This window comes from Heteronotia binoei, chromosome 3, assembly GCF_032191835.1.
Source record: "Heteronotia binoei isolate CCM8104 ecotype False Entrance Well chromosome 3, APGP_CSIRO_Hbin_v1, whole genome shotgun sequence".
Lineage (NCBI taxonomy): Eukaryota > Metazoa > Chordata > Lepidosauria > Squamata > Gekkonidae > Heteronotia > Heteronotia binoei.
This window is the reverse complement of record NC_083225.1, coordinates 73694717-73715222: the sequence shown is the minus strand read 5'-3', so window position 1 is coordinate 73715222 and position 20506 is coordinate 73694717. Positions and strand designations below refer to the sequence as shown.

The window sequence follows — 20506 nt, the reverse complement described above, 5'->3', positions numbered from 1 at the left end:
CTACAGTACTCCTTCAAATTACATCACACCAAATGTAGTCTTTCTCCAAGCACACAAAATGACTTGAAACAGATTATACCTAGTCCTAACCTCTTCAGAAGTTTGACATCACCTAGCTATATAATATTTCTAAACAGATATTCTTTCCCAGGGGTTTTGATGGTCTTTTCTCCATTACCATTAATGCATTATTCCATTAACTACTGACACTTTGTTTTGTTTCAGAAATACTGGCAATATGAAAGTCCCATTTATTTTCAAAGGACATGTGTAGAGTAACCCTTCTTTCAGAAGCAAGGACAAGGGCCAGATTTAAACAAGCAGTCACACTAGGAGAGACATACTTGTTGACAGCAAAGAATAGTCTAGTTCCCTATAAGGGATCAGAAAGTGCAAATACCCATGCAGCATTTTCTTGCTACAGTTTGCCTCCCCACATCCAGTATTTTGCTAAGAATTAAAACCAATACATGTCCATTTAATCTGAAAAAATATGACAATCTGTAATAGTTAAAATCTCTATGCCACCTATCAAGGAAATCAATACCAGCAGCAATTTACTCTACACGAAAGGCACAGGTAGGGCATTTGTACAGCACAAGTATGCTTAACAACAAAACACAGACTAGAAACAGCAAACAAGGAGAATATAGTGTCAGATGGAATATACATACTAGGACCCTTACTGATTTCATAGCAGAGGTAGTCTTTTCCACATAATGGGAATTGGTTTGTTGCTGTTATTGAAATCATTCTAAAATCAGGTCAAACAGTGCAAAACTTGAATGAGAAAAGCAAGGCCGTTGTCTGTAGCAGCAGTTTGCTAAAGTAGAGCAAACTATCATATATATTATTATTACATATATAATATTTAATAATAATAATATATTATTATTATTGGGAGAAGGGAATTATTTTGACCCAGCTTCCAGAAAATGCCTCTTCTTCCAGCTATTTTCAATGGATGATACTTGTTCATCTTGTCCTTTTTGTTCTATTTTCAAATCACTGCACATTGACTGACTTTTGGTGGTTTGAGCAGAGGTAAAAAGGCCACAATAGTCTACATGGAGTTTTTAAAAAGTGAGCAGTGACTCACAAAAAGCTCATACCTACTACAAATCTTTATAGTCTTAAAGGTGCTACTGGACTCTTCTTCTTTTCTACGGCTATGGAGCTTTAATGTTTGTATTTTGGACATGAATAAGCACAAAGATATATACAGATAGATCAGTAATAAACCATCATCCCTTTGATGTTAACAACATTTTAAACAATAAATAACTGCCAACATTGAAACAAGAAATAACTGCCAGTACAGAATAAATATTTGTTGTTTTACCCAAGTTTTACCCAAACAGGCAACAAAACACTTCTTAAAATTAGAGGACCAGCTGCTACTTACTGTTCTCAAAAACAGTGCATATAAAAAAGGAAAATACAGAATGCAACACAATAATATCTGGAAATCAATACAATTGCATATAATCCAGGTATTAATGTTAAAAGTAATGACATGAAATGCATACTGATTTTCAGGTGAATGGCATTAATGTAAATGTTGTCCCACTGTGATATTTTATTTCACTTCTATTGCACTGTTACAAAAGTAAATATACAAAATAGAAATATCAAATGAGGTCAAGCAGGTGGGAACCATTCTCTTCAGAAAAAGTGCATGAGAAAGAGAATGAGCTATAGAAGATACTCAGTTAAATCTGTATATTTATAGAAAAGAGCAGAAGAAGAGACAGTGCTGTAAAATAGATTAAATTTATTCCACAAATGTGTTATACTCTTAATAATGTTAACAGTATCACATACAACTGTGTGACTATTACTTTGTTTCCCAAAAAAATATTTTTCATAACTTCAAATGATTGTAGTTCTTTCTTCCAATTAGGAGATTGATATTTGTTAATGTGCATGACAGCACATTCCAACACAATACAAACTGATTTTTAAGGCGCATGTTTGAGCATGTGGTCTTTTCATAAACTGGAAAAAATATGAAGGTTTTCTTACATACTGAAAGAAAAAAACAATACAGGAGTAAGTAATGTTAATTTGCAATTTTCATTAATATCAATCTGCCATAGTCTGAAATAGTTAATGAAGTTTTAGAATGCTGACGAATCAGAAGCCATCCAGATCACCTGTACTTATTGAACTTTAAATATTTACTAAAAGAACATACAACTTATGTGGTTGAGCTTACAGAAGTGGGTTTTTATAGATATTATAGGATCTATAACAGATTAACGGCCACTGTATACAAATCTGAGTACAATTTTATTAATTTGTGTTACTAAACAGCATATTCTATATATAACAAAGCTTCACAAATTACAGTAACACACATTTGTTACTTGCACTTTTTTATACCACAGTGTTAAATGTTCTAGAAATTCATTTAAAAAGAAGGCATCATATTTACTATTGTGAACCAAAATATTTCATTCTGTCTTCAGAAACACTGAATGGAAAAGAAATCAGCGACATTATGTCTAATGTGAGGGAACTACAATTTAAAAAAACTTAAACAAAATAATGCTTATGCCACACTTATTAACATTTCCAAAGAATACTTCAAAATGCTAAGCAGAAAATATTTTTAACAAAACAAGGATCAAAAGTCATATTGATGACTGTCTACTCAGACTGGCAACAGCTCTCCAGGGTCTTAGGTAGAAAGATCTTTCACATCACCTGCTACCATATCCTTAATTGTAGATGATGGAGATTCAAATTGGTGGTTTCTGCATGCCAAGTAGCAAAGCTTTTCTTGTAGAAAAAGCCCAGCAGGAACTCGTTTGCATATTAGACCACATTACCTGACACCAAGCAGCCAGAATTGCTCAAAAAAGCACTGCTAAGCCACAGCTCTTTCCCAAGGACCAGACCACATGATTCTTTTTACACAGATTTACTCTAGTGATTTCACCCTTTCACATTTTTACAATCTACTTCTAAGCCTCAGAACTGTTATGAGGATCTTTTCAATTACTAGAATTTTTTTAATACTCTAAATTTGTATTGCCTGGCTTTTATACTTTTACTGTTTTACCTGCTTGAGGCAGGTCAAAATTTTTATTTTTAATTACTGTGTTATAACAATCATAAATATTATTATCTTCAGTTTGTATTTTGTTTTTAAATGTTGTTTTTGTTATGTATTTTGTCTACTAAGCTTACGATGCTATTTCTGTTGATTCTAACGGTAAACTTTTTGTCTTATGGATTGTAAGCTACTTTTACGTTTCAATAAAAATGTTCAAATTTTTTTTAAAAAATTAAACAATTTAATAAATAAAGTTATACAAACAATAACATTAAAGCTCATTAAATTGACAAATCTGGTCAGGACTTCTAATTGAATGTTTATGAAATTCTGAAATAATGCTTAGATACAAAAGTGATATTGCAAACATTCTGCCTTTATTATAAATCTTGGGATTGTTGTATTGATAATGTGGTATGTGAACTGTAACATTTAGATATGGATTTTTCCCCTCTTTAATATGTATATTATAATTTATTTTTTATTTAACATAAAAATCCATTTATTGATCTAGATCAAAATAGTTAACCAAATTAGTCTGTCTTTAGCAGAAAAATAGAGCAAGAATCCAATAGTATCTTGAAGACTAACAAAACTTGTGGCAGGGTGTGAGTTTTCATGTCACTACTCACTTCTGAAGATAGTATTGGACTCTTGCTCTAATTAATCGTCTGGGAATGATGTCCATCTCTGGCTCAGCCAGCTGCTAGTACTCAACCTGGGTCCAGCCTACCCGCTGTCACAGTCAGATCCCAACAGCCAGGGCCAGTCCTAGACTATCTGGCACCCTAGGCAAGGCTAACTTCTATCACCCCCCTCCTGTGCACTGATAACCAATTTTCAAAAATAGATGAATTATGGGGGAAATGAAAAGCACAAAACTTGAAATTGCTCCCTGACCTGGACAGCCCAGGCAAACCTGATCTTGTCAGATCTCAGAAGCTGAGCAGGGCCAACTCTGGCAAGTATTTGCATGGGAGACCTCCTTCACTGAATCACATGAGGGCACCCAATTCAGCACCTCCAGAAGGCCAGCGCCCTAGGTAATTGCCTAGTGACAGGACTAGCTCCCCAGCAGGGATCAGTGGTACATACTTCCTGCTGAGCTAGTAGCTACTGGCCTAGCAGGGATAGCTAGGAGGACAGGACTGAGCCAGGAAGAACTTGGGTGGGGCTGGTGAACGACTACCAGACCTGACCATCTCACAGAGGCAGCAGGTGGTTGCGCAGGGAAGTCTGATTAGGTAAGGAGGCCTAAAGGGGCCATAGGACTGGGGATTACAGGTGGGCTACAGGGTCTTTAAAAAGCAGGTTCCAATAGTAGGCCAGGGTGGAAAAGACAACATTGTTCTGAGGTCTAGGGAGCAATAGTCTTGGACAGAGGGAGTAGCAAGGTAGTGCACACCTCTCCTCTGCCCATTTTGAGGCCTGGGGGAGCCCCACATTATGTGACAGGATGACCAAAGGTCAGCAGGTGGAGCCAGATGGGAGAAGCTTCATATTATCAAATATTAAATAGACTTTCATCAACTGTCATAAATTACAGATGACTAAGAAATGCTGATTACATTGCAGCTAATGAGGACTTCAATGTAACCAGAACTTAAGAAATTAAGTCTTAAATCTATGTTCAACCATTGTTTCGGTGAAATTTTACACTATTGAGCCTATAAGGTCCAATTAATTCTGTGGTATCAATAAATTAATCTGTGAAACCTGGCAAGTGTGTTTTTATTGATTTCTACATTGGAAGGCCAATGACAATTCATTGCTTTGTGTTTCCTTGGAAAAGTCGTCAAAAAACCCCAGGAGGTCCATCTTATTCCTCTTCCTGTTCAGCATACTTATCCAGACTACTGGATGTCATTGTGCAGATAATCTGATTGAGATCTCAGCAACACAATGACAAAAGTCTGTTTCTCTTTCTTATCTGAAGGCTGACACTGAAAACATAGTTGCCAATGAAAGTTGAATCCAGACAAAATTGATACAAAGATGCTTGGCAGGATCCATGATCTAAAGAGGCTAGAAACATGAAACTAATGATCAAGCCCTCACAAATTTTTATGGACCTATGCTATACAGTAGCAGTGGTAAAATAGAGATGTATTAACAACTATATTAAATTTGTATCTATTTGTAAACATACTGCTATCCACTCATAACACTGAGAAAGCAAGAAACTGATATCACTAAGCAGACAAATTTCAACCAAATCAGTCAAATTCACATCTTTACAATCTATGACAGAAAAATTATATAATTAAACCAATGATGAAGAATTTATCCCCACAAAAAATGAAACAAAACATCTCTACCCAAGTATGTCAACTGCCCACTATTCCATAAGGCTATAAATAGTCAGAACATTTTTTCTGAGTTTTAAAAAATTGTACAGATTACATCTTTGAGTTTTTGCATTACACCCAAACAAACAATTAGCCAATGTTCACATCATGTCTCCGTAAGTATGAGTATAGTCCAAATGATGTCTGGCTCCTTTAAGTATTATAAATAATGCACTAAATTAAAGCTTACTTTCTCATCAATGTTTATAGCATTTATAAAGACAAAGAGCTGAATGGCATCTGTTAAATAATAAACAACCTGCTAATTTCCTCTAATCTCTTCTTCTCTTAATTGACTATACTTCAGTAATGCAATTTCAAAACACAAATTTACCAGAAAAGAAACTGCAATGTTGTTTTTTTTATTTCACTCATCATTTTTCTTCTTGTAGCCATAGTATCTACACTAATAATTTTAATTTTCATATTTCATGTATCTTTCAAAAATTATTTGTCAATTTCTGTCAAGATTTATGCTTTGCTGCACATAGCTTTTAGATAAATCAGAAATTCTATGGCAAATTAGCTTAAACAACGGCTTTGCTTAGATTTCCTATATAGAAATACTGTTAGGCTCTTTAAAAACCATTTAATGTTTATTAAAAAACCAATAATTGAAAAAATATTCATTTATATTTTTACAATAATTATTACCATAGACATCAAGCAAATGTACATAAATATAGGCTATTAAACTTTTTTCAGTGAGTGTCAGAAAATAGTTTATATAATCTATCTCTTATTACAACTCACTACTATACTGAGTACAAAATGGTCCAGTTCTAAAGAGCTTACAATGTAAAATACATGAGAGAAGGTAAATTCAAAAGGAGTTCATTAAAATAATTCATTTTTAAAGTAATTCAATTATTAGCATTTATAAAGATACATAAGCTCACTGTGCTATATTAAGCACAAACACATAATTAATAAGTAGCTCCCTGCACCAAGAAGCTCACCAACTTAAAATTCTATAAATGACAAGAATTGACTGCTTAAGAGTACTTCTGAAAGGAGAGAACTCTAAAAGGAGAGACGTATTACAAAAGGGTAATATATGTCAGTGCAACCATAAACAGAACAATATTTACAACTATATTATGGAATGGTTTGTGAGATGAAACAGACAATGGTACAGAAAATGTCTTTCATCTGCAATGGTGGCATTGCAACAAATACAAGATCAGGAATGAAAGCAAATTTGCAGTAGATCAAAGTGGCAAAGTTGGGTCCAATCATAGCCAAATTTAGATGAGAATATTTAAACTGTGTCAATTATTAAAAGAAACCTTATGACATAGAAATATATGGATTAAAAATGTTTAATATAATGTATTTAAACTTTAAATATTGATAGGGTTTTATATTACCAATAATTTGATTATATTACCAATAATTAACAGCAGCATTATCAATATAGCCAAGGGAAATAAATAGTAAGTACTGTTTCTCTTACAATCATTGGGTTGGATCAAATCTTCTGCAAAACCAAGCAGTACAGAGAATTAACTTTCTCCTGCTTTCCCCTTCTGTAGGAGCCATGTGATCCCAAAAAGCTGTTTCAAAGGTTAGGGAACCTTCAAAACAATATGCCATTAGGCAAAGGGTTCGTGGTGAGGGTGCTCAAACAATTAGGGGGAAATTCACTGACAAAGAACAAACAAAAAGAAAAGCAAGAATGAAAGGAAATCTTGCATTCTTGATGCACCCTTCACGGTGTATGATATTTTGTTCTGGAGATTCTCTCAATCCTCAGCAGAGGCCTTTTGATGAAATACAGGAAACAGCTCAGAGACTGTAGAGAAAAATCTATTTACTTTAACTCATTCCATTTATGGTAGCTTGGATCCAATCCACTGTTTATGCCATAAAAATAAACATTTTCAGTTACCTAGAACACATTCAACATCTAGAGATCTGCTGCACTATTCCTTTATAGTCAAATAAAGTATGCAAGAGTTCTGAAGTATTAAAATCCCAGTCCTGAACTTGGAAACAAATTCTAGATATTCCATAAATTCTAGATATTCTGTTTAAATAACATTTCTGTTAACAGGTTTATGCACATATCATGCAGTATGGACTTGAAAGTTTACTTCCAAGAATGTTCAGGATCATGGCACAAATGAATTAACCTCTTCATTAGATTTCACTGAGGACATCCTCAGGAAATCATACAATTATTTTATCTGGCATTGGATACCATGAAGCAGAGTCTAGAATTCAAATCTGAGAACCAGTTACAGTATGCAAGACGTTACAGTTCCCATGAGCTGATTTTTAGTTAGAACCATTTCCTTCCACTTCCTATTTTCTTGACAATTTTATAGAATTATTATTGATAAGTAATTCATTGTATCTGGCTGTCTGAAAAATCGCATCTACATCAGAAGGGCCAGTTATGTCAAATTAAGGTCTTATTTAGAGAATTTCCCTCTTTCATCTTGGATGACCGTTTTGATTAACTGTGTACATCTTACCAGCCCTTCGCTTGGTTTGATGTTTGCTAGCTGGATCACTTCCAGGTGAGCAGACTGAGAAACGAGAGGATCAGATGACAGTGAGATTATGTGGTCACAGACACTAGAGAGAGTCTTGCACTAGACACAAAAAAGGAATACAGTAAATATATCGTTAAAATCAAGAATAGTGAAAATAATTACATAAAATATCCAAAAGCTATAATTTGTAATGCTTTTAAAATCCTGATTTCTTGTATAAATGTGCATATTATAAGATAATATCTAATAGTGCTCTGGGTTTTCATTATCTGGGTATAGCTTTTTATTACCTATATGTAGGGCTTTTATTGTAGCAGGAACTTATTTGCATATTAGGCCACATACACCCTGATGTAGCCAATCCTTCAAGAGCTTACAGTAGGCCCTGTAACAAGAGTTTACCTCTTTGAAGATTGGCTACATCAGGAGTGTGTGGCCTAATATGCAAAGGAGTTCCTGTTACAAAAAAAGCCCTAACTATATGTTATCTAAATACATGAGGTACCAGTCTTTATTTCCTTATTTTAAAAGGACTAAACTAAGGATTTATCTTAAAATCTGATATCTTGTTGCTAGAATGTCTATGATTAAACAAAAAGGCTCTATCGTTATCAGTAGTCTGGACTGGGTTGCCATCTCCCTGCTTACACAGGTCATAAAGCTCTGCTTATTATATGACACCACCCCTAAAGTTTTTTAAAGGTGGTTGCTGTGCTGAATACATAGTAACCAAATATTTCAAGATTTCCCAAAGAGATAAACAGTTAATCAAAACAAAGAAATTTCCAGGAAGCAAAAATACTAGACAGGGATAAAAATTTCAAATGTCTTCAAATATCTGGCTACTATGTATCTTCAGTACAGCAACCACCTTAAAAAATTGTAGGGGTGGTGTGAACTACCATTGTAAAATACTTATAACTAGCATTCCCTCTTAACTGAGTTAGCGTGAGCTAGCTCACATATTTTTAGCCTCCAGATCACACATTCTCATCTTAGCTCAGGAAGGATAACCCCACACACAATAATTTATGCAGTAGCTCACAACTTCAATGCCAGTAGCTCACAAAGTAGGATTTTTTGCTCCCAAGGCTCTGCAGCTTAGAGGGAACATTATTTATAACTTCAATCCTGGAAATCAGATACTTCACCCACTGTTGAGATTAGGGTTGCCAAGTCCAATTTAAGAAATATCTGGGGACTTTGGGGGTGGAGCCAGGAGACTTTGGGGATGAAGCCAGGAAACATTAGGGGTGGAGCCAAGATCAAGGGTGTGACAAGCATAATTGAACTCCAAAGGGAGTTCTGGCCATCACATTTAAAGGGACGGCACACCTTTTCAATGCCTTCCTTCCATAGGCAATAATGAAGGATAGGGGCACCTTTTTTGGGGCTCATAGAATTGGACCCCCTGGTCCAATCATTTTGAAACTTAGGGAATATTTTGGGGAGAGGCACTAGATGCTGTACTGAAAATTTGGTGCCTCTACCTCAAAAAACAGCCCCCCCCCGAGCCCCAGATACCCGCAGATCAATTCTCCATTATTTTCTATGGAAATAAATCTCCATAGAGAATAGCAGAGTTCCCAGCAGACATGTCACTCCTCTCCCCCGCTTTCTGATGACCCTGAAACGGGGGGAGGGCCTCCAAACCGGGGGATCCCCTGCCCCCACCTGGGGATTGGCAACCCTAGTTAAGATGTGAATGGAAGATCTTTTGGACCTTGTTGCAACATTCAAGAAGCAGCATCTGCCCATCAAGCAGCAGAAAATAAATTCCAGAATATACAGAGACGTTTCCTATAACTTTATGAATACTAAAGCAGCATAAAACTATTGCCATTCTCTTTTCTAATGACTTCATTGATGCAATATTTGAAAAAAAAGCAAAAATAGAAATCTTAATTTTTTTTAAAAAAAAAATCCAGTTTCCTTTAAAATTAGTATTCCTAAATAAAGGTATACAACTAAGAATCCAAACCGAATGTCTCTAGATTAAAGTTTCTATTTTTGCTAGGTCTATTTAATAACCAGGGATCAGGCTATATTCTTGATGTGACAAGTTAACTCATTACTGGTTTGTTCTGGATCAGTAATATAGATTGCTACATCATCAACAAATGATTTATTTTTTATGTATAATTTCTTGTGGACATCCTCTTTATCTGATAGCAGTTTTAGAGAAAGGATGACCAATAAAACAGAAAGGGAATAGCCTTCCCTGTTTCCTTAAATAGTACACAGGGTTCCAACAGTAAGCCATTTAATCTTAACCTTGTTTTGCATTCCCCCACACACATATATTACAATTTTGTATTTTAGTTATTAATACATCTACTTTCTAACCAAGATGCACAGAATGCCTATCTATCGTGTTAGTAACTTTGATGCCAGGTGTGTGCTGCAGCAACTGCCATAAACTTAGCAAATGTCCTTGAATTGCTAAAGAGGCTAAACAGTAGTAACACATCTCCCACAGTGAAGCAGAGGGATTTGTGAAGTTGGGTCAAATTGAGATGTGGAATAGGCATCTATGCGATCAACAGAGGTGATCCAAGCTCCCAACAACAAATGATGCACAGTAAGTTTTAGGCTTACCATTCTAAACCTCTTGCGTCTGATGCAGAGGTTGACAGGTTCAAATTATAGCTTTAAGTGTGTGAAGTACCTAAGATTTTTTTTAACTTAGAAATTTAATGATGATTAGAAATTAGAAGGTAAAACTCACTTCTCTGTAGCACTAGACCATGAAAACTTCATGCTGGCCTAGGAATTTCCAAACTTTGGAGCTCATCTTTACTAATATTTGACAGAAAAACATTTATAATGAAATTAGAACATACTGATACCATTAGATTCAGGTGGGTGGATGTTTTGTGTTGGTCTGAAGCAACAGAACAAAGTCTGAGTCCTGTAGCACCATTAAGACCAACAAGGTTTAATTTTGTATATAATCTTTCATGTACATGCACACATTGTCAGATCGTTTGCCTCCACAAGAAAATTTATACCCAGAATTAAACTTGCAGGTCTTAAAGGTGACAATGGACTCAAACTTTGTTCTAACACCATTAGTCATGTATGCACTGGAGAACAATTTTAGAAATGTGGTCAGTGTTAACTTACAATATGTTAAGTTTCACCATTACTACTATATCTAACAATTACACTTGGATGTAGACAGGTTTTTAATGCTGGAGTGTTTTTTAAAAATAAGATTTTCTAAAGAAACCTCATAAAATCACTAAGTTCCTCATATCTCATTTTCCTGCAAAAAACCCCCCCTGAAGTTTAAGATTTGGCAGCATAGCCAATGATTTATGAAGTACACAGATAACGTTGTGCTTAGCTGTTATATATACTGATGCTAACAAAAATTACAACAGCAAAATTCTACATTCTCCTAAAGATGAAAATGTGGCACTTACAGGAGCATTTTAGGAAGAAAAATGTAAATGTTTTGCAGTATTTATGTGGCCAAAATACTGTTCCTGCTATTTTTCCACCATATAGACAGCAGATAGAAATTTGATTAGGAAGGTTTACAAGTGTAATCCTATATAGAGCCATACACTTATAATAGCCCTGACTTCAACTGCACTGTTAGATAAGTTTTTAAAAATAAATACTAGTATTTTCTCAATCTTTTCCAAGTCTAATACATTATGTTTAAATTAAACAAAGCAGAAGACAATATTAATTCAACTAGCCAGTGCTACTTACCACATGAAGTATTTTGTTTTCTGTTTCATATACAGTGCAGTCCTATAAATAAAAAAGTAATGATTAATTTAAATAAATCAAATATTATGTGAAAAATTGCTTGTTTTTCAGTGTATTAAAAATACAGCTATATTTAGGAAAAACAGAAAGATCTGTTTTGATTTTATATTTCCTGAAGGCATTTCATTTAAATTCTGTTGCCAGCCTTTCCATAAAGAAATCATCTGATAGTGATAAGCCTTCAAGCCTATGAACACTTGAAAGACACATTGAAACAATGTTGACAACTGGACAGAAAAAAGGTCCTATCCCTTTAATAGAGATTTGAGTAGAAATGGGCAGTGGGAGTTTCTCATGGCATGATGTTAAATAACATCACCTGATAATTACTTGCAGATCAAACAAATGTTAAAAGGGCAGCTAGGGGTAGTTTAAACACTGGCAGCACTGAAATAGGTGGAATTTCTGACAGAATTGGACTCTAATGAGATTCAGCTTATGGGTAAACTGTTTCATGTTCATTTTAGTTTAAGATTATCTGGACTTATCTATTTGTATGCAAAATGGGATATCAAGACAGTGCTGGTTGCCCTGGTGGATGATCTCCAGCGGCATCTGGATCGAGGCGGCTCGGCGGTACTGATGTTGTTAGACCTGTTGGCAGCGTTCGATACGGTCGACCATCGGTTGCTGACTTGCCGTCTCGCCGACGTGGGGATTCAGGGGTTGGCTTTACAATGGCTTACCTCTTTCCTCAAGGGTCGGGGACAAAGAGTGGCGATTGGGGGTGAATTGTCCCGGAGGTACCCGCTGGATTGCGGGGTTCCTCAGGGAGCAGTTCTATCCCCGATGTTGTTTAACATCTATATGCGCCCTCTTACCCAGATTGCCCGGAGATATGGGCTGGGCTGCCACCAGTACGCTGATGACACCCAGCTCTATCTACTTATGGACGGACGGCCTGCCTGTGTCCCAGAAAACCTGGACCTGGCATTGCAGGCCGTGTCTAGATGGCTCAGGCTGAGTGGGCTGAAGCTAAATCCAACAAAGACAGAGGTCCTTTGCCTGGGTTGCCGTGGTCCGGGGAGGGAGATTCCCTTACCGGCCCTCGACGGTGTGCCTCTGTCAGCGGCACACAGGGTTAGGAGCCTGGGGGTGCTACTGGAGCCTACTCTAACTATGGAGGCCCAGATAGCAGCCACTGCCAAGTCCGCATTTTTTCATCTCAGGCGGGCAAGGCAGTTGGCCCCTTTCCTGGAGGACGGCGACCTGGCAACAGTGATCCATGCAACGGTCACCTCGAGGCTGGACTACTGCAATGCCCTCTACATGGGGCTGCCCCTGTGCCGAACCCGGAAGTTGCAGCTAGTGCAGAATGCCGCTGCCCGGCTGTTGTTAGGGCTCCCTAGATGGGAGCACATTCAGCCGGGGCTTCGGGGACTGCACTGGCTGCCGATAACATACCGAGTTTGGTACAAGGTGCTGGTCATGACCTTTAAAGCCCTTTATGGTCTGGGACCTGCCTACCTTAGGGACCGTCTCTCCCCACATGTTCCCCAGAGAGTGCTGAGGTCGGGGTCTCAGAACCTCCTTACAATCCCTGGGCCAAAGGAGGCCCGTCTGAAAGCGACCAGGGACAGGGCCTTCTCAGTTGCAGCTCCCTGTTGGTGGAATCAGCTCCCGGAGGAGGTGAGGGCCCTGCGAACCTTGAACAGTTCCGCAGGGCCTGTAAAACAACCCTCTTCCGGTTGGCATATAATTAATTGTGATCGGAGTGCCTGAATATTAAATCTCGAACATCAGATTATTGAATACTGGAAAAATTGAAAGACCGACTTAAGGAAACGTAGCATAGTGTATATCGATGTGAGTTTTATGTATTTTTAGGTTTTTATGTATTTTATTGTATAATTAATGTATTTAAATTGATCTTTGTTAGCTTTTTTCTGTTGTAAGCTGCCCTGAGCCCGCCTCGGTGGGGAGGGCGGGATATAAATCTAATAAAATAAATAAATAAATAAATAAATAAATAAATAAATAAATAAAAAGAATTTCAGCCTGAGAGTCATGGATGTTCCATGAAGCTTCTCCAATTCCTAGACAAAAACTTATCAAAAACAACATGCATCACTTGTGGGGTAGCCCTCTGACCTTCTAAATGTTGCAGTTACTGCTTGATCATTATGAATGGTCATTTCTTGTGACTGGTCATCCTAACGTTTCCATCAGGACACAGCTAAACTAGGTCAGATGAGAGGTGAAGTAATGTGTGTCAGGAGGCTAGAGGAGCTGTTTGTGTTCTGAATAAATGTGCTTGATCTTTAGTAGTCAGCTAGCATGGCTGTATGTCCTGATGTTTCTTTCTTCAGAGGAAGTAACAGGGCCTGAAGCAATCTCATAAATGGCTTGAGACAAAAGGACTATTCCTGCAACTGTTAAGCTTTAGAACCTTGGCTGGCTTTATAGCATGTAAAAGTTGATACTTTAATGTTCTATTTTTCCCCATTTTATCATATTTTGAATTTTAATTTTTCTAACTTTTAAATGCAGTATGATTTCATTATTTTTCTGTTCTAATATCATTTCTTGTTTTATTATAAGACTATTCTGTGGATGAGGACACCCTTAGTAAACCTCTCTACATTTGTTTCCTGTTTACTGGTGTTTCTTTTACTCATTATATGGGGAAGGAGTTTTGAGCCAGGGCTGATTTCAGAATTGTGTAGATCCTGAGCAAAGGAGGCCACCGTTCCTCTTTGGTACATCCCCTTTTCCCTCCAACCACAGCCGTTCAATTTGGCCACTCTCTTTTCTTCTTCAATCACGCCCATTTCAATTTGCTTACTATGATAAAGAGAAATCATACCAAATTGTGCTTTCTTAGTGCTTTTATTATTTTGTCTAATAAGAGAAGAAAATATGTCTTCTTTGATGTTATTTGGTAGACATACAATAAAATTGGTATAATTTGTGTAAAAGCAATAAAAATTCTTCAGTCTGAAGAATCTTATTCTCAAAGTCTGTGGAAAATTTTTCATCCTCATCAATGAAAATGAGGAGATTTAACCCATATCCATCCAAAATGCTGAAGCAACTCAACAATCCTAACATACTAAAAATGTTTATTTGGTAATAGCAGGCAGAAAGAAGGGAACTTTCATCATTCAACACTACATTAAAGGAGCCATAAATTAACTAATATAAAACTTATTTTTATAATGAGAAATACATCACTCAGTTTTTTAAGAGTTACGTCTTTGATACAACTAATTTAATCCTCCAACAAAAATCAAAATCTTTAATTGTTGATTTTATATAAAGTACCGTTTTAAAAATTGATTTGTATTATATTTTTACCTGTTAACTACTATGAGGGCCCTAATTCTGTACAAAGATGACCAAGTATATTTTTACATGTTTTTGCACATAATGATCAAGATATATACCATGAGAAAGCACTTCTAACCCACTGACTAGTTCTGGCAACTGCAACAAAACTGATTTCACAGCAGCTACTCCATCACAGAAGGCAAAAGAAGATATGGCTGGACAGCGTTACTAAAATAACTAACACGAATTTCAGCAGACTTCGGAGGATGGTGGAATACAAGAGGGCTGACTTTGTCCATGGGGTCACAAAGAGTTGGGCTCGACTGTGCAACTGAACAACAACACTCCATCATGAAGCATTCCAAGATGTCTGAAGGGGTTAGTTTTCAGGATTAGTTTTGCTCCAGAAAAAAAAATGAATAAATGTCATATAATATTACAAAAAAAAAATCCTTTGCCTGGCCAGAAGTGTCTGTAGTATGTATCAATACAAAATGCCATTTTGTGGGGAGGACAAGGTACAAAGAAAGCCTGGGCATTTCCCCCCCAAAACAATGGTTTGCCCTACTTTGGAACCATTATCACAGTACTGACTAGAAATATTACACAGACAATACATACTTTTCTATCACCCCAACGGTGTTTGCAAGACCTTTTTCCTGTCGTATCTGTGATATGCAGATATTTTTAAAAATTCTTCTTGATGTCCACTGATTTGTTGTTAACTAAGAGAGGGGAAGTATGAGCCATTACAGCAAGCAATTTGTCCCCTGGCACCTTGGTGAGAGCTTAGCATCCTTTACTATAAAGGAATAAAGTTGCCATTTTCCGCTTTATTGTATAGTGAAGTTCGCAAACTGAGAAAAATATTTCACAGCAGCTGTTCTCATTTTTTTTCCCACCAGAGTGTCTCAATGGTTGACATTGGCAAGTGACTGACTAAGCCCTGTTTTGATGCTGGGCCTGGTTAAAACTGTCACAATTCATCACCCTCTCAAACTTTCCTTCTTCCCTTTCCTGCAATTGGGACAAGAGGGCAATTTCATGCTTGGATATGAGGTATTCCTTCTCACCTAAGGGAGGAATCCCTTCCTCCCAAATATGTCTCAGAAGACTGGGGTATTTCTTCAGTTGTTCTGCCATCAATCAGGGTCCCTAACTTTCTGGCTCCCACTCAGGGCCATGATTCACTAGAAGGTAAAGGAGCCCCGTGATGCAGAGTTGTAAGCTGCAGTACCGCAGTCCAAGCTCTGCTCACAACACTGAGTTTGATCCCAGCAGAAGCTGGGTTCAGGTAGTCGGCTCAAGGCTGACTCAGCCTTCCATCTTTCCAAGGTTGGTAAAATGAGTCCCAGCTTGCTGGGGGTAAAGTGCAGATGTCTGGGGAAGGCAATGGCAAACCACCATGTAAAAATGTCATGATGTAATGTCACCCCAGAGTCGGAAACAACTGGTGCTTGTACAGGTGCTTTACCTTTTAAGTGTGAGAAAATCTCTTTAACCCCTTAGGTTCAACTCTCTCTCTAATGTGGCTACATTATAATATTCCTGACTGTCTGAATGATCAGACACATGACTGGGAGTTGACAGCAGTTAGTACACCGCAAGACTTTTAAAGGTAAAAAGTTTCAATAAGTAATAATGAATTCTACATGTCAAACACAGTTAAATGGGAATAAATCACAGTTTAACTGTAGATGTTACAATTACTAACAAGAAACCAAAGAGGAAATGTCTTATGAACCTTCCTTATCAGACCCTCAGTCCATCAAAGCCAGTATTGTCTACTCAGACTGGCAGCAGCTCTCCAGAGTCTCAAGCTGAGGTTTTTCATGCCTATTTGCCTGGACCCGTTTTAGATGGAGATGCCAGGGATTGTACCTGGGACCTTCTGCTTACCAAGCAGATGCTCTACCATTGAGCCACCATTCCTCCTGCTAATTCTAGAACAGGGGTGGCCAAACTGTGGCTCGGCAGCCACATGTGGCTATTTCACAGATATTGTGCGGATCTCAAAGCCCCCACTGCCCTGTCAGCCAGCTTGGAGAAGGCCCTTGTCTCTTTAAATTACTTCTCCAAGCCAAGCCAGCTGGTAGCTTGAAAAATGCATTAAAGGTTAAAGTTGCTTTCTTTCTACCTCTCCATCTCTCTTCCATCTTCTTTCCTTGCTGTCTTGTGGCTCTCAAACATCTGATGTTTATTCTGTGTGGCTCTTACATTAAGCAAGTTTGGACACCCCTGTTCTAAACTGATCATTCACATACTTCCCCTGAGAACTGGATAAAAAGCAGTAGAGAACTCTACAAAGGCCTGACACATACTGGACCCTTTGTTCTCCCTATTCCTCATCCATGGCATTCTCTGCCAAGCTAAACTGGCCATATTACCCCCACCTCCTTCCTGGACCCAATCAGAACTTAGTGGGCTTGGCTACATCTTTCCCTCCCCACTGAACAAATGAATGCCCTGTTATAAGAACACAAGAATCCTTGCTGGATCAGACCAGTGGTCCATATAGTACCATATCTTGTTTCACACAGCAGCCAACCAGTTTCCCTGGAGGACCAACACACAGGGTACAGAGGCTAAGGCCATCCCCAATGTCGTCTCCCGTCACAGGGTTTCAGAAATGTGCTGCTCAAAATATGGAGGTTCTCTATAGTCATCATGGCCAATAGCCATTGATGGATCTATTCACCATGGATCTGTCTAACCCCCTTTTAACGTCATCTAGGCTTGTTACCATCACTAGTCCTCTGGCAGTTTATTCCACAATTTAACTGCAAGTTAATTAAATTTATTTATTCATTCAATTGCTATCCTCCTCTCCTTGCAAGCGGGTGTCATACAGAACCACACAGAAATCATGACTAAAATAATTCACCTTAAAATCAACTATGGAGTAGTCTGTCCCACACTTTATGCCTATAAATCACACTTCCAGTATTATGGTAGGCAAAAAAAAATCCCTCTATCTACCTCTTCCATCCCATATATAACTTTATAACCCTTCAGCCTTCCTTCAGCCACCCCCTTGATTATATTGACTGTCCTCTTCTGTACTTTTTTCCAGTTCTGCAATGTCTTTTTTGAGATATATTGACCAGAACTATACATAGTATTCCAAATGAAGCTATACCATAGCTCTATATAAAGCTGCATTCTTGTAGAAGAAGTAGAGCTGTGATGTAAATAGAATACTGACCTTGATGGGTCAATTTTAATTCAGTATAAGGCAACTTCATGTATTAATGCCTTCATAGGTTAACCATGATTTCTGATATTATTGCAAAGGTAGAAAGCTCCAAGACTTCTGCTATCTAGACCATGACTACAATATATTAATTTCCTTTCCTTTAATCTGATTAAAGCTCCTTGACTAAAAGTCTTGAGAAGCAAAACAAAGTTTGAGTCCAGTGGCACCTTTATTCAAGGTATAAGTTTTCAGGTACGCATAAGCTTTGGAGTTCTATCACGGTTTGGAGAAGACATTTAAAGGAACCATCTTCCTTTTAAATGCCTTTCCCTCCTCCACTGGAAACAATGGGAGATGGGGGTATCTTCTTCTGGGGCTCACAGAATTGGACCCTCTGGCCAAACTTTTTGAAATTTGGGGGCAGGGAGGTTGAGGAGAGGCACCAGCAGCTAAATTTGGTGACTACCTCAAAAAACAGCTCCCCAATCCTGACCTGGATAGCCCAGGCAAGCACGATCTCATTAGATCTCAGAAGCTAAGCAAGATCAACTCTGGTTAGTACTTGGATGGGAGATCTCCTTGAAACTGGGAGGATAGGGGAAGGCTTTATTCAGCCACCTCTCTGTCTTAAGTCTCAAGCCTGAACCAGAGATTTTTACACTAAACAAAACTTTGCAAAGAACCATATTCCTTACACCAGCCCCGCCCCTCAATATGTTTCGGATTCAATATACCCAAATGTGAAAAATACTGATTTTTTGACAAAGGGTGCCAAACATTTTTTTTTACTCAAAACATTCCTAGTTGCATGCATTTGTACACTCTTTACAGTGATCACAGAATTTAATACCTCAACCACTGAATTCAAGGATTATTCTGGTTATAATTATACTCAGTGAAAAGACATGCCTTGATAATCAACTGATATTAAATGAGTACTATGAAATATTATCCTTTTCAATAAATTGTTGTGTTTACCAGCCTTCATAACACAGCCACAAATGTTTTAGATATTCCAGTGCAGTATTTAAAGCTTTATTAAAATATTTTTATTTTTTAATCTAAATTTAAATTCAGCATAATGCAACCGAAGAGATCCTCCTGTTTAAACTGAAATGTAACTGCTTTGGTTTCAGCAATTTTAGATACTCTGGTACAGGTTACCAAGACAACTAAATACTTCAAGTGAAAAATTAAAGCATGTCAGTTACATAAATCATTCAGAATGGACAGTATTGTGAGTACCACAAAAAGCAAAACAAATATTATCAGAACAAAGGGGGGAAACTGTGTATTACTTTTTTAAAGTAATATTCTGTTTTAAATCTGGGGTAGAATCAGAAAATTCCAGCACTATAATAAGTGTGCCAAATCTTATTCTGATATAACAACTCCTACTAAAAATTTAAAACAATTTCAGGGGATTTATGCTGTAAATGAGAATTTTTATTCATTAGTCATTTTTATTTGGTAAATAACTAATCGAATTATCATCAAATTACATTTAAATGACATACAAATGTCATTTAAGTAATACAGAATGATTAATGTGCAGTGTGATGTCTGAATGTTCACCACTCTCATAACTGTTTAATAAGAGGGTCATAAATTTAAATTATTAAGCATAGTTATTACGTTTGTAGTTAATATCATGATATCTTAATTCAGAAATTCTGGTTTGTTCAATGAGGAAACAGAGTCACTGCTGCAAAGTGGCAGAATATCCCTGATGAAGTCTAGTCTTGCTGGCAGCAGACAAATCAGGATTTCTTAGAAGATTCTGATTAGTTTTGATTATCTGCTGCTGCACCACAGTTAATCACCATGTCAGAAGCAGCCTAAGCACATTGGTACTACATTTTAGGGCAGAAGTACACCATCAGCTAGGAGTATGCAATCAGATATTGCCAACCCAATAAAATGCCTGATATTTCAGGTATGGGATTGGGTCAGCAATAGCCGACACTGCTCCATATGATTCCCAGTTCCATCAATGCTGCTCCTAATAATGTCAGAACCTAGAATCCTGTTGAGCAGAATCCTGTTGAGAGGAGTGGCTAGAGAGGAGGGAGTGCTCCACAGCTGACCAGCAATATTGTTTTCTAAATGAAGACACGACCTCCAGAATCTTCCTATAAAGTTATTTTATATGAATATAATATGGCTATACTATAATGGAACCATTTGGAAAGGCATTTTTATAAAGGAGATGAGCTTATGGACTGTGTACAGTATGTATTCTCTCTTTATTATATGTATGGGTATATGCCATCAAGAACTAGAGATTTAAAGAAAATGGAAAAATATTTAAAGAAATGAAAACTAGTCAGGAAAGCCAAGTTTAATA

The 20506-nt window shown here is 37.2% G+C and overlaps 1 protein-coding gene across 6 annotated transcripts in view; it reads right to left on the bottom strand.

Moving 5' to 3' along the window:
- CNKSR2 (connector enhancer of kinase suppressor of Ras 2) overlaps positions 1-20506 on the bottom strand; it is a 267343-nt gene that overhangs the window by 165491 nt on the left and 81346 nt on the right. For all 6 annotated transcript variants that reach the window (XM_060234061.1, XM_060234063.1, XM_060234059.1 and 3 more), the window contains exons 5-6: positions 11634-11675; positions 7890-8009 (exon numbers count right to left, since the gene is read on the bottom strand). In XM_060234061.1, coding sequence (XP_060090044.1) covers positions 7890-8009; positions 11634-11675 — 162 coding nt within the window. The remainder of the gene's footprint in view (positions 1-7889; positions 8010-11633; positions 11676-20506) is intronic.